Source organism: Coturnix japonica, chromosome 4 (assembly GCF_001577835.2).
Source record: "Coturnix japonica isolate 7356 chromosome 4, Coturnix japonica 2.1, whole genome shotgun sequence".
NCBI lineage: Eukaryota > Metazoa > Chordata > Aves > Galliformes > Phasianidae > Coturnix > Coturnix japonica.
The window spans coordinates 77,771,499-77,784,097 of NC_029519.1; the positions used below are offsets into that span (position 1 = coordinate 77,771,499).

General features: G+C 47.7%; 2 protein-coding genes and 1 long non-coding RNA gene across 3 annotated transcripts in view; 1 reads left to right on the forward strand and 2 right to left on the reverse strand.

The window, feature by feature from the left end:
• LOC107314068 overlaps nt 1-91 on the reverse strand; it is an 8,590-nt gene extending 8,499 nt beyond the window's left edge. The window contains 1 exon segment of the mRNA XM_032444442.1: nt 42-91. Within this exon segment, the coding sequence (XP_032300333.1) occupies nt 42-91 (50 nt within the window).
• Nucleotides 92-7,008: 6,917 nt separating this feature from the next.
• The window catches only part of CD8B (CD8b molecule), a 21,012-nt gene continuing 15,421 nt past the window's right edge, over nt 7,009-12,599 (reverse strand). Inside the window, exons 3-5 of the mRNA XM_015862945.2 lie at nt 7,901-7,996; nt 7,435-7,524; nt 7,009-7,351 (exon numbers count right to left, since the gene is read on the reverse strand). Of these exons, the coding sequence (XP_015718431.1) occupies nt 7,311-7,351; nt 7,435-7,524; nt 7,901-7,996 (227 nt within the window). The 3' untranslated portion in view covers nt 7,009-7,310. The remainder of the gene's footprint in view (nt 7,352-7,434; nt 7,525-7,900; nt 7,997-12,599) is intronic.
• LOC107314069 lies at nt 8,408-9,507 on the forward strand. Its single transcript, XR_001555287.2, has 3 exons — nt 8,408-8,830; nt 8,933-9,018; nt 9,163-9,507. It is a non-coding gene; the product is annotated as an uncharacterized LOC107314069 (long non-coding RNA).

Consider the following 12,599-nt stretch of genomic DNA (forward strand, 5'->3'; position numbering starts at 1 on the left):
CTTCCTCCCAGCACAGGTGCCCCGTAAGCCCGCTTCCATACTCACAGAGCCCCAGGCTGAGCAGGAGGAGCAGTGCAGGAGACCCGGCCATCGTCCTCGGGGCGGTGCAGTGCAGCGCGGCTGATCTTTGTCACTGAACTTTGGAGGCAGCGTAACTTATAGGAGAGGATGTGATGTCATCAGGACCCTCTTCTGTGAAGAGGTGGCGTTCACTGAAGGTTGATTTCTGAAGAAGTCCAGTAGAGATCCGGAGCTCGGGCTGTGTTTTTTTGCTGCAGTATCTTCAGTTGAGATTCAGACTGACAGCACTCCTTGAAATTAAATCATCCATTACAGACTGATGTCTCTCTGCCATTTGGTTCACTCACATCACATCCAGACCTGCTCAAAATGGAACAAGTTCCATGATGTGGACTCTGGCCTCAGGCTATGTTTCTCGTCAGACGTTCTTCTACCTTCTCTTGCTCATCCTTATGTGGTCTGGTGTTGATCTCAAACCACACTGTTTTCTTCGAGAGCAAACAAGAAGTGGGAATGTTTTACAGCACAAATTCATATGCAGTTTTGATTTCCAAGTCCACCTATTTCTGACATGGCTCTTCCCCAGCCCTTTTCTTCTTTGCAATTGTTTTTCAGATGCTGCTTTGTTCAAGGCAGGTCTGTGATGTGAAACCCATCAAAAAAGCCCCATGTGCCAGTGGCATGCAAATTTTTACTTCTTTTTTTCAAAGCAGAATTTTTGTGGTCTTATTCTACAACCACCCTGACAAATATGTGTCAACATTCATGGCCTTTGATGCTGCCTCCAGTTGACCACTCACACATTGGTAAGCGCTGCAGCTTTGCACATATGCAGTAACAACAGTTTCCCCGTGCTGGTGTTATTTTTGTCTTCAGTTGTTATTTCCTGGCTCTGCTGTTATTTGTGATGTGTTGCTGTATTCCTGTTTTGCGATTAAGCCCCCTGTTCCTGAATGCCAGAAACCATGAAATGCTGTGTGGTGCAAGGGCTGTTTTGTGAGAAAATGGGTCAGAATTGTCTGGTTATTCCTGGGCTCATTTCTTTGGGCCTCAACGTATTTTGGTGAGTAAGGAAAGCTGCTGTGGAGCCTTCTAGAATCTGTTATTCTAGGCCTTTGTTGGAGGTTTTAGGACAGCATCACTTAGAGCAGCTTTTTTTTTTTTTTTTACAATAAAATGAGAACATTTGGCTTGTCTATCCATTTAATAGCATCACAAGCATGCTCTTTGGGTCTGCTGTAAATACATTCTTCTCAGTTGCAATAGAATCCATTCTACCTTTGAAGTGAGATCAAGAGCTTTGAGGAGTGCCTGACTTCACTGCCTGATGGAGGAACGTGGGGCAGGAGCTGAAGCTGTGGGCATGCCTTGTGGATGGCTGAAGCTGTCACATGTTTTGTGAGGTGCTGCACTGAGCTGCTTCTGCCTTATACCAGAAATGTGACCAAAGCAGAACAACTTCTCTTTTTAGTGGTTCAGTGTGGTTTGTTTGGAAGGGAACCCGTTGGTGAATGCATTGGGTTGAATGTTTCTTGGGACTGTATTCTCATCCTGCCATGGAGCACGGTTGCCTACACACAGCATCTTGTCTTTAGAGATGTGTTAGATGAAACTCTACAAGAGGAGTACATAAAAGTTCAGGAAGACCTATTGCCTTCTTTAGTAGGGGCATCTTACTTCCCAATTTCCTCCAAGTATTTCCATATCAATAAAGGTAATAAAGATTGGGGTCTACTGCTGGCCTGTTAATGAGACCTTCTTGTTTTATTTGCAGGAATTGTCGTAATCTCACATTCTCATCTTGGTGGGGGATTTCAACCACCCAGATGTCTGCTGGGAAAGCAACACAGTGAGCTGCAAGCAATCCAGGAGACTCCTGGCATGTGTTGAGGATAACTTTCTGGTGCAGGTATTAGACAAACTGACCGGAGGTGTAATGTTCCTGGAGCTGTTCCTCACCAGCCCACAGGAGCTCATTGAAGAGGTTAAGGTTGGAGGTGTTCTGGGATGCACTGGACACGCTCTGGTGGAGTTTGTGATCTTGAGGAAAACGGACCTGGCAAAAAGCAAAGTCAGGATCCTGAACTTCAGGAGAGCAAACCTCAGGATACTCAAGGATTTACTGTCTGAGTTCCCCTGGGAAGCTGTCCTTACAGACAAAGGAGTGTAGCAGAACTGGCAGCCCTTGAAGGATGCCCTTCTGAGAGCACAGGAGCAAACTGTGGGATGTTCTTGTATAGGCAGAGATGTGTGGCCTGGGAAGAATACAGAAATGCTGTCTGGACATGCAGAGATGGGTAAGGAAAGCCAAGTGCAGATGGAACTGTGTTTGGCAAGGGATGTGAAAAACAAGAAGGGATTCTACAGGTACATTGATCAGAAGAGACAGACCAAGGAGAGTGTACCCCTCTGATAAATGAGAAGGGAAAACTGGCTACAACAGACACAGAGAAGGCTGAGGTACTCAACGAGTTCTTTGCCTCAGTCTTCACTGGCAGCCAGGCTTCTCATGTCTCTCACATCCCTGAACCTCTAGGTGGAGACTGGGGAAGCAAAATCCCTCCCACTGTAAGAGAAGAGCAAGTCTGAGACTGTCTCATGAGAATCAATGAGTATCAGTCCTTGGCACCTCAGGGTCATGAAGGAGCTGTCTGAGGTGGTTGCCAAGATACTTTCCATCATATTTAAAAAGCCGTGGCTGTGAGGTGCAGTTGCCAGTGACTGTAGAAAGGGAAACATCACTCCCATTTTTAAGAATGGAAGACCTGGTGAACTACAGAACAGTGAGCCTCATCTCTGTGCCTGGGGAGATGATGGAGAAGATACTTCTGGGTGGCACATGCAAAGTGAGGAGTGATCTGAGACAACCAGCACGGCTTCACCAAGGGCAGACTGTGCCTGACCAATCTGGTGGCCTTCTGTGATGGAGTGATAACACTGGTAAACAAAGGAAGGGCAACAGATGTCATCTACCTGTATCCATACTTAACGAAATTTCAGATAGTAAAGCTAGGAGTTCATTCCTACCATGGAGCTTGGTCAGACATAAAGTTATCTCAGCATAACCTGTGTCTTTTGAATGGGTGCTTTTCTTCTTCTGAAACATTAGAAACATGTCTCCTACAGTCTGGCTGTGTGACAGCAGGGATGTCCTGCAAGGGATGGGCTTGTGGTGAGCACGTGTAACGCATGGCTGTGTTGATTTCAGCACTGCTGACGCTCCCTGCTGCTAATATAAGAATATCTGACCTCTTTAGTACGGAGGAATTGAAATCTTTAATGAAGTTTTCAAGCTTTAGTCTCTAATCACAAGTTTTTGTTTCAAACTGAGGGGTCCAAAACCCATCAGACTCAGACATGCAGCTTTTCCGGTGTGAAATGGAGCTGTGGTTTCTGAGCAACTCGCTGTCCCCTTTTCTTTGCAGAGCTGCAGCTCTGAAGGTCTTTGGAAAATCTCATGTGCAACACTCACACATCTTTCCACTGTGTGTTTCCAGTACAGCAGCCAATACAATACTACACACTGGATATTTCTACTGTAAACCTCACCTGCCTTAAGAAACAGTTTGCAAACCACAACCGCTCCTGCACACTCATCCCCCCACAGTGCTGCCCTATAACCCCAGCAGTAGGTCAGATATCTCCACACATGCATTGCTTGTGCTGCGAGTTTGATACCAGGGCCGAGTGTCAAAGGGTTTGCTTCGTGCAAGAAGATGATAGCTTTGCACAAGCAGCTTGCACAGGCTTCGTGCACCTCATCTCTCAATGCCTTACAGCTGGGAGGTGCAGCCAGTCGGTAAATGAGCTCCAATGCTGCCACCTTTTGGGAGCCGGTGACAATTGACTCCTGCAGCACAGAGTGGTTTTGCTGCAGCTGGAGGCAGGAGCAACCAGCGTGCAGTTCTGCAGCTCTGATCTCCCGCACACCGCAGAGACTTGCTGTAGTTCTGCACTGAATCTCAAGGCTTTATGTCTACCAGCACCACCTATGGGCTTTCCTCGGGTAAATGATGGTGATGATTGCTCCAGTGCATCCATTTTTGTATGAAGAGCAGTTCCAGTGTTTAATCAGTGAACGGGACTCACAATTCCCACCTTCTGCTGCAGCCCCCATTCCCACAGTCAGGTTTCTGGTGGGTTCTCGTAGCTGTGCTGTTATCCCCACAGCTCTGATCCCACCTCCATCAGTTCAGCATTCACCAAGGAAGCACACAGCCCTCCCTAAAAGGGACAAGGACTGGAGGGTTTCTGGGGCCATTTCTGCAGTGGAGGATAACTTTCCCAGGACGGGGTAGTGCTATGCATCCTCAATGGTTACATCTTAGGAGGGAACTTCAATTTCTGTGGTTGGTTACAGCTCAGGGAATGGACCAGGTTCTGATTGTCCATCCTTCCTGCCAACAGTGCTGGCTGTATGGCAGCCTATGGCTTTGCTTCATCTGTTTTGTGGTCACTATTGATGATGTTGGTTGCCTAGTTATTTCAACTTGTTATTTCCTCTAGATTTCGCATTACCTTGGAACAAAAAAAAAACAAAACCAAACAAAAAAACAACAACCCTCACTGTAGAATGAAACCTGTGAACACAACCCTCAAACAGGATATCTTATTCAAAAGAGGCTGCCTTAATGCACCCTTCTGCCATCAACAAGACAAACTAAATTCAGTGCTAGGTTTCACTTTTAGCAGCCTGGTGCCCACTGCTCTAAAGGGGAGTGTTTGCTGTTTTCCATACCAGAGGAGGTTCAGAAAAGGGCAAAAAGGAGGACTGGATGTCTGAGATGGATTTGGAGTATTAAGGCTGAGACTTGTTAGCTTGAAAATACGTGGTCAAAATGAGTATTCACTGGAGGTCTCCAGATTTGTGACTGGCAGGTGGGTGCAGAAGGGGCTTGAGGGCCCACTGCCTCTTTCAATCAATACAAAAAGTAAGGGGCAGCAGATGAAGCTGCTGATGGTCAGGATTAAGTCTAAAGCAGCCATCCATCACCCACAGATATCCTTGCTGAGGAGTGCTGAGCATGCAGAGCCTGGACAAGCACTTGGAAAAGGGGTCTGTTGTGTGTTACTCCATAGTTGGCACCAGGCTCAGGAAATCTTGTTCATTGAACAAGGCTGAAATACTCAGGGGATGTATCACATATAGCTGTCCTGTCATTATTCCTTACCCATCTGCATGGAGACAGAACAGTGGTCTGAATGTACCTGAACGTGCTCTGAATCAAACCTGTCTTTTTAATGTTCTTAAAATATAAGATCTCATTACAATGTGTCATTTTAAGGAAGCCATTTGCTACAAAAAAACACCCGTTTCCCCTGAAACACTCTCAGTTTTCCATTTATCTCATTCTTGAATGCAGAGCAGTTGAATCTTAGCTGTTGTTGGTCTCACAAGGACGTTTATCCGCAGGGATGAGCCCTGCAGCACTGCGTGGCTCTCCCAGCATCTCTGTCCTCTTAACCACAGAAAAAGGGCAGGGTGCATGAACCCATTTTCAGTGCGTGTGTACATTTCAGTCTAAAGGAGATGCATACACAAGCTCAGCTGTAAAACCCCACAGCCTGTTGACCCAGTGGATGTCCAAAAAAAAGGTGTAGGACTTGGCAAAATGCCTTTGTTTGTGAGCCCAGGAATTGGGGAGAGGAGGGACACAGGGCTGGGGACCAGGAGAGCGTCTCCTTGGGGTGACAGTACAGTGACTCTGTACAGTGGGATGGGGACCCACCATTGCATCCTGGGCCAGCGTGTGTTGGAGTGCCAGCAAGGCACGGTTTGCCCTGAGTGTGTATCCAAAGAAAGGCATTTCTAAGTGACAGCACAGTAAATCCTTAGTGATCCTCATCAGTGATGAGTGAGCCAACTGAGAACAAACTGGCTGGGGGGAAGGTGCCTATTTCTGCAATGGCTTTTCCACTGCTGCTCAGATCCATTTCTGTGCAGCCTCAGCATTTCTGTATGTATACCTGTATGTACAAGTGAGCATTCAGCAACTCTGGCTGCTGTAAGTTTGCTTCCATGCAGTGAGGAGGGGGCAGAAGGCTGGAGGGTTTCTGGGAGGACAAGCGAAACAAGGAAGAAACAGGGAGGCAACCACCTGTAGAACATCACTGGGTGATACTGTGGCCACAAGGCCTTCCTGCTCTCTGCCCTCAGCAGTCACACACCTGTTTTTCCATGGGGTTTCACCACAAACACCCCTTTCTCACTCGCCCTGCAGTGCAGCATCCCTGACCTTTGCCTGTCATTGAGCTTTCAACTTCTTTCAGGTTAAGAACAAGAAAAAACCCAACACACTGGGGGCTCGTTTTCTCAGATGCAAAAGCTTCTTTTCATCAGTGGTCCTGTTTCTTTCTTACGTACACTCTGGAAGAACTCTATGACAGGGGAGTGATTTTTCCACCAGCTCTTGCATTTGTGAAACCATCCTCTCAGATCTCTGAGGCACACTGACCCCAAAACCCCCCACTGATGAGTGGTGGCATTATCAGATTTTGTTCACAGTTTCCTTTGGTGAAGTGTAAAAGCTGCATTTCGGAAGCAGGCGCAGAGCCCTGGGCTGCTGCTGCTTGTCCTCTCCTGTGATTGCATGCAGCTGAGCTGCAGGTTTTGTTTGAGCTCTAATGGAGCAACTGAATTGGGGAATTCAGAAGAGAAGTGGATTTCTAGCTGCCTGTTACGGTCATTTACCCATGGAAAGGGAGTCAGAGCTGAACACCCATCACAGAACTGAATTTTTGCCAGAAAATGTGCACCTGGCTGCACATCCCCAAGGCTGGGCAGTGCCGTGCTGCTGGGCTCCTCTGCCTGTTATCAGCTGCTGCTCCACTGATTCGGCCTTGGGACAGGCTGTGTCTGACTGCAGGCTGAGCTCCCCCCGCAGCTTTTTGCAGGCTTTAACCCCTTCTTGCTCCCCAGCTCCTCACTGAGCTTGTAATCCCTTGTCGACCAAATCCAAGCCAAATTAGGGCCACAAGGCACCAGCCTGCAGAGCTGAATGATATATTTACTGCTTCTAACATCGTTACGAGGTGTGCAGTCACCTCTCAAAGTGTTCCTTACAAAAGTCATCAACCAGCAGAGCCCAGAGCATCTTTCCAGCCCGGCTGCACCCATCTGGTACCCCAGTCCCAGTGCAGATCCAGCTGCTGTGCTCCCAAAGTCTCCTTGAGAAAGGCTCAGCACAGTGCAGGATCTGAGCCAGTCCTCTGCAATGTCCTCACAGGGTCATATCCCAGCAGGGCTCAGCAGCACGCAGGCAATGCTCCATAGCTTTTCCTAGCAGGATTTACTTTCTGTGAGCTCTAAGCCACAGCCTCCTTCGCAGCCCTGTGGGGAGATAATGCCAATCAGTTTTTGGTCCCCCCACCCCTCCACCCCAATCCCAGGCTGTGTCTGGGTGCAGTGCTTACGATAGAAGCGGCGGATGGTGGGGATCAGGCTCAGCAGGAGCAGCAGGTTGATGGCAGCCAGCGGGATCCAGACCAGGGGGCTGCAGGCACCTGCAAGGGGGGACAGGGTGAGGAGCTGCCCCTTCAGCTCAGCACTGCAGCACTGGGTGGAGGAGCACGGGGTGAGGAAAGAGAAAAGCAGCTCTTGTTCTCAGGAAGGGTGAGGCCATGAGCATCACCCCAGGGTATCCCTTGAGGATGCACTGAACCAAAGTATCATGGGAAACTTAGGTTCTGATAACCTTTTTTGTGGCATTCTTGCTGCTGCAGGGATCCACCTGATGCTGCATCCAGGGGGGCTACACCCCTGGGGAGCACTGGAGCCAAAAGGAAACCCTTCCTGGCCCCTACACCCACGTAGAACCCAGGACACTGCTCCTGGAGCAAAGCTCCCCATGAAGCAGCCAGAGCTGATGCATTCCCGTACCTTTTTTGTTGATAGATTTGTTTATGGGTTTACACCTCGTTGGTTTCTTGGTGAACGGGGCCAGCGTGGACTTTGAAGGCAGAGGCAAAACATCGACTGTTTGGGAGAGAGGTAGAAGAGTGTTAATGTCACACTGAGCACAGCAAGCGGGGGGGGGGGGGGGGGAGGGGAGCTGGAAATGGCAGCTTTTAAAATGACACCCATCATAGAATCACAGAATAATCTGGTGAAAGGGACCTTAAAGCCCATCTGGTTCCAACCTCCCTGACATAGAACCCCCCTCCCACCAGATTAGGGTGCCTGAAGTCCCATCTCACCCAGCCCTGAGCACCTCCAGGAATGGGGCACCCACAGCTCCTCTGGGCAGCCTGTATCAGGTCGTGCACCGTTGCAAACGTTGATGTTAATTAAAATTGAGAGCTGTTTGGATCTCCTAATAAACAAAAAACCCCAAAACATCTTGAGACCATTTGAGATTGCACATTGGGTGGGATGTNGCCTCTGTGGTGGAACAGTGAGAAATGATTTCTGCGGCTCTTCATCTGTGATCCAGGACTTGGGTTTATCGTGATAATGTTGCTTTTAATGTTGCCTCAGGGATTTTGCTGCAGTGTCTTCAGTTGAGATTCAAACAGACAGTGGTCCTGCTGGAAATCAAGTAAGTCTCTACAACCTGCTGTATCTCAGCCTTTTGAGGCACTCTCTTCATGTCCACCTTTGTTGATAACAAGGATAAGATATGTTCCATTGTCTTAAGCTGCATGTTATGTTTTATGCAGCAGATTTTATGATGTTTTCTTCTGTTTTCAGATTGATCCACGCAGACTTCTCATCTCTGTGTCCGTGCATTGCTGACATGTATCTGAGTGCTTCAGCTCAGCTGTTCTCTTTAACCTTTCTTTGCAGAAGTTGGTGTCTGCAGGGCAGGAGGTCTGTGATGTGGCAGCCATCGCTGCAGCCCCATGTCCCACACTCACACATGTTAATTCTTTTCTTAATATAAATTGTTGTGTTCTTGTTCTACAACCACAGGGACTTCCGGCCTGCCAAAAAACACCCTGCTATGCCTCAGCACTGAGGGCCCTTGCTGCTGCCTCCAGGTGACCACTCACACGTTGGTAAGTGCTGGGCTTCCTGCAGCTTTGCACTTATAGTAGCGGCAGTTTCCCTGTGCTGGTGTTATTTGTTATTAACTGGTCTTCAGTTGTTATTTCCTGGCTCTGCTGCTATTTGCGATGTGTTGCTGTATTCCTGTTTTGCAGATGTGCCCAATATTCCTGGATGCCAGAAACCAGGAAATGCTGTGTGGTGCAAGTGCTGTCTTGTGAGAAAATGGGCCTAAACTGGTATCACTGGGCTCATTTGATTGGGCCTCAGAGCATTTTGTTGAGTAAGGAAAGCCACTGTGAAGCCTTTTTTGTAGGTTTTGGTGTTTGTGGTTTCAGATTAAAGTAGATCGGCTTTTTCTTTTTGAAAAATAAATAGAAAATGTATTTCACTGAATAAATTTAATTACAGTTATTCGTGTCTTGAAATCCTTTCAAGCAAGTGTGAACCATGGACTTATCGGCCACAGTCCATTTCCTATCGGGACACCTCTGGTGTTTGTGCAAGCTCCTTCCATTGTCAGTTCATTCTTCTCAATCCAAGCAGAATCCATGCTGAATTTGCAATGAGATCAGGAACTCTGGGGAGTGCCTGGTTTCACACCTTGTGGAGGAACGTGGGGCAGGAACTGTAGCTTTGGGAATGCCTTGTGAATGACTGAAGTTGTCTCAATGAGGTGCTGCATTGAGCTGCTTCTGCCTTACAGCAGCACTGTCAGCAAAGTAGGAAAAATGCTGATCTGAAGCTATGGGCATTGCAGGTGAGCTCCCACCTAAGAAGCTCCTCTGCATGTAGGAATGTCACCCATGGATAAACTGTGATGTTTCAGATGCTTTTATACAAGGTCATGGTGAGTCCTCACCTGCTGAGCAGCGACCATCAGCAGCACTGATGGTGCAACTGAGGGAGTTGGGAATGAGAGATAAGCTCTCATCTCTTTGGTTTGGGGGTTCTTCCTGCCCTTACAGACAGAGACATCACAGTGCAATGTAGAGGCTATGGTGAAATTGGTCTGTATTTAATTTTCTTNTTCTACAACCACAGGGACTTCCGGCCTGCCAAAAAACACCCTGCTATGCCTCAGCACTGAGGGCCCTTGCTGCTGCCTCCAGGTGACCACTCACACGTTGGTAAGTGCTGGGCTTCCTGCAGCTTTGCACTTATAGTAGCGGCAGTTTCCCTGTTCTGGTGTTATTTGTTATTAACTGGTCTTCAGTTGTTATTTCCTGGCTCTGCTGTTATTTGTGATGTGTTGCTGTATTCCTGTTTTGCAAATGTGCCCCCTGTTCCTGGATGCCAGAAACCAGGAAATGCTGTGTGGTGCAAGTGCAGTTTTGTGAGAAAATGGGCCCAAACTGGCTCTTTCTGGACTCATTTGATTGGGCCTCAGATCATTTTGATGAGTAAGGAAAGCCACTGTGAAGCCTTTTTTGTAGGTTTTGGTGTTTGTGGTTTCAGATTAAAGTAGATCAGCTTTTTCTTTTTGAAAAACAAATAGAAAATGTATTTCATTGAATAAATTTCATTACAGTTTTCTGTGTCTTGAAATCCCTTCAAGCAAGTGTGAACTATGGACTTATCAGCCACAGTCCATTTCCTATTGGGATGCCTTTTATGCTTGTGCAGCCTTTTTCCATTGTCAGTTTATTCATCTCAATCCAAACAGAATCCATGCTGACTTTGCAATGGGATCGGGAGCTCTGGGGAGTGCCTGGTTTCACACCTTGTGGAGGAATGTGGGGTATGAGCTGAAGCTGTGGGCATGCCTTGTGAATGACTGAAGTTGTCTCAATGAGGTGCTGCATTGAGCTGCTTCTGCCTTACAGCAGCATTGTCAGCAAAGTAGGAAAAATCCTGAGCTGAAGCTATGGGCATTGCAGGTGAGCTCCCACCTAAGAAGCTCCTCTGCGTGCAGGAAGGTCAGCCATGGATAAACTGTGATGTTTCAGATGCATTTATACAAAGACATGCTGAGTCCTCACCTGCTGAGCAGCAACCATCAGCAGCACTGATGGTGCAACTGAGGGAGCTGGGAAAGTGAGATGAGCTCTCATCTCTTTGGTTTGGGGGTTCTTCCTGCCCTTACAGACAGAGACATCACAGTTAGATGGCCATATCCCCAAGCAAGGTCGGATCTTGACATTCCCCTCTCATCTTTCTTCCTGCCAGCCACAAACTTCTGAGCCCACACCACATCTGCATGATATTAGTCTGACTTGTTCACACTGCTTGCTCCTGCCTCCTGCCTCCCTCACTGCCATCACCATCACCATCACACACGCCAAGTCAGTCCCCCTTGACACCCCTGCAGTAGCTCCCTGGCGCCTCACCACCAGAGCCCCCCGCTTCTGTCAGGGAATGGCTCTCCTCTCGATGCCCTCCATGCACCGCATTGCCTGTCCAGGCCACGGGCAGGAAAAGGCGAAGCTCTCAAAAACCTTTTACAAATGCCTATTCTCTCGTTTCAGTTCCAAACTCTTAATACTATTCTGCAGTGTCAGACAATAACTTAAAACACAGCAACATTCTACAAAGGCTGCATTACCTCTACCATCCTGAATTTCCAGAAAATCAGAGGTTGGCAGAAGCAAACACAAGAAGAGCACTGTGAAAATCACAGGAGGAATGGCATTACGAATGTTCCCGCAAAGCCCAACACTCACAGCAGCACCTTGAGCTAATACCCAGTTTACCATCCTTAATTAGACACAATTCAAGCGATGCTCGCTGAAAGCAGAGATGCCTAAAACCTCCAGGAAAGGAGAAAGGTTTTGGCCACAATTTCATGTCTGAAATTTTAACTTACCCCAGCCAATCCAACCATTGACATGTTAGTTGAGAGCCCAACATTTCTCTTTTCCACCCTCCAGTTGAATCAAAGGTTGTAACTGGAGAGGAAATTCTGACACTTTCAGACAACTCTCAGTTCCTCCTTACCACAGAGATCAAATGTCCAAGTGCACAAAGGAGACGGATGATCAAAACCCACCACATCTCACACTCCGCTGTCAATTCCACGGACCCGCCTCACCGTGAAGCAAGCAGTGCTGCGCTGGCTGCTCAGCAGAAGGCCAGTGCGTCCTCCTCAAGCAACGCCCTGATCCCCTAGCAACACAACACAGCTGCAACTGATGGACGCGGCCATTTGATGACCCTTCTATGCCAACATCAATCTCACCCAAAACTCACCTCTTCATCCCCAACCTATCCTCTCACCTCAAGAGGTCTTCCCAGCGAAAATGGCTTCTAATTCTTAATGCTCTCAGGCATATTCTTTGGTTTCATTCACAATTTTCAAATAAGATGTTTCCAAATAAAAGAAATTGCACTGCTAGCTATATTCAACTATATCCTCTATCTGACCATGGATCCATTGGTGGGAAATCCCTCCCCTTTTCCACGCATCTGCACAGCAAGCACCAAGATACTCATCTCAAACTCAGGTCCTCCTGAGCCCAGTTACAAAACTTCTCAGCCTCTCCTCTCCCACCAGGATTTTGTCGACATTGTACACAGCCATATGTCATTGATTCATTCTTTAACATAAGAAAATTAAATACAGACCAATTTCACCATAGCCTCTACATTGCAC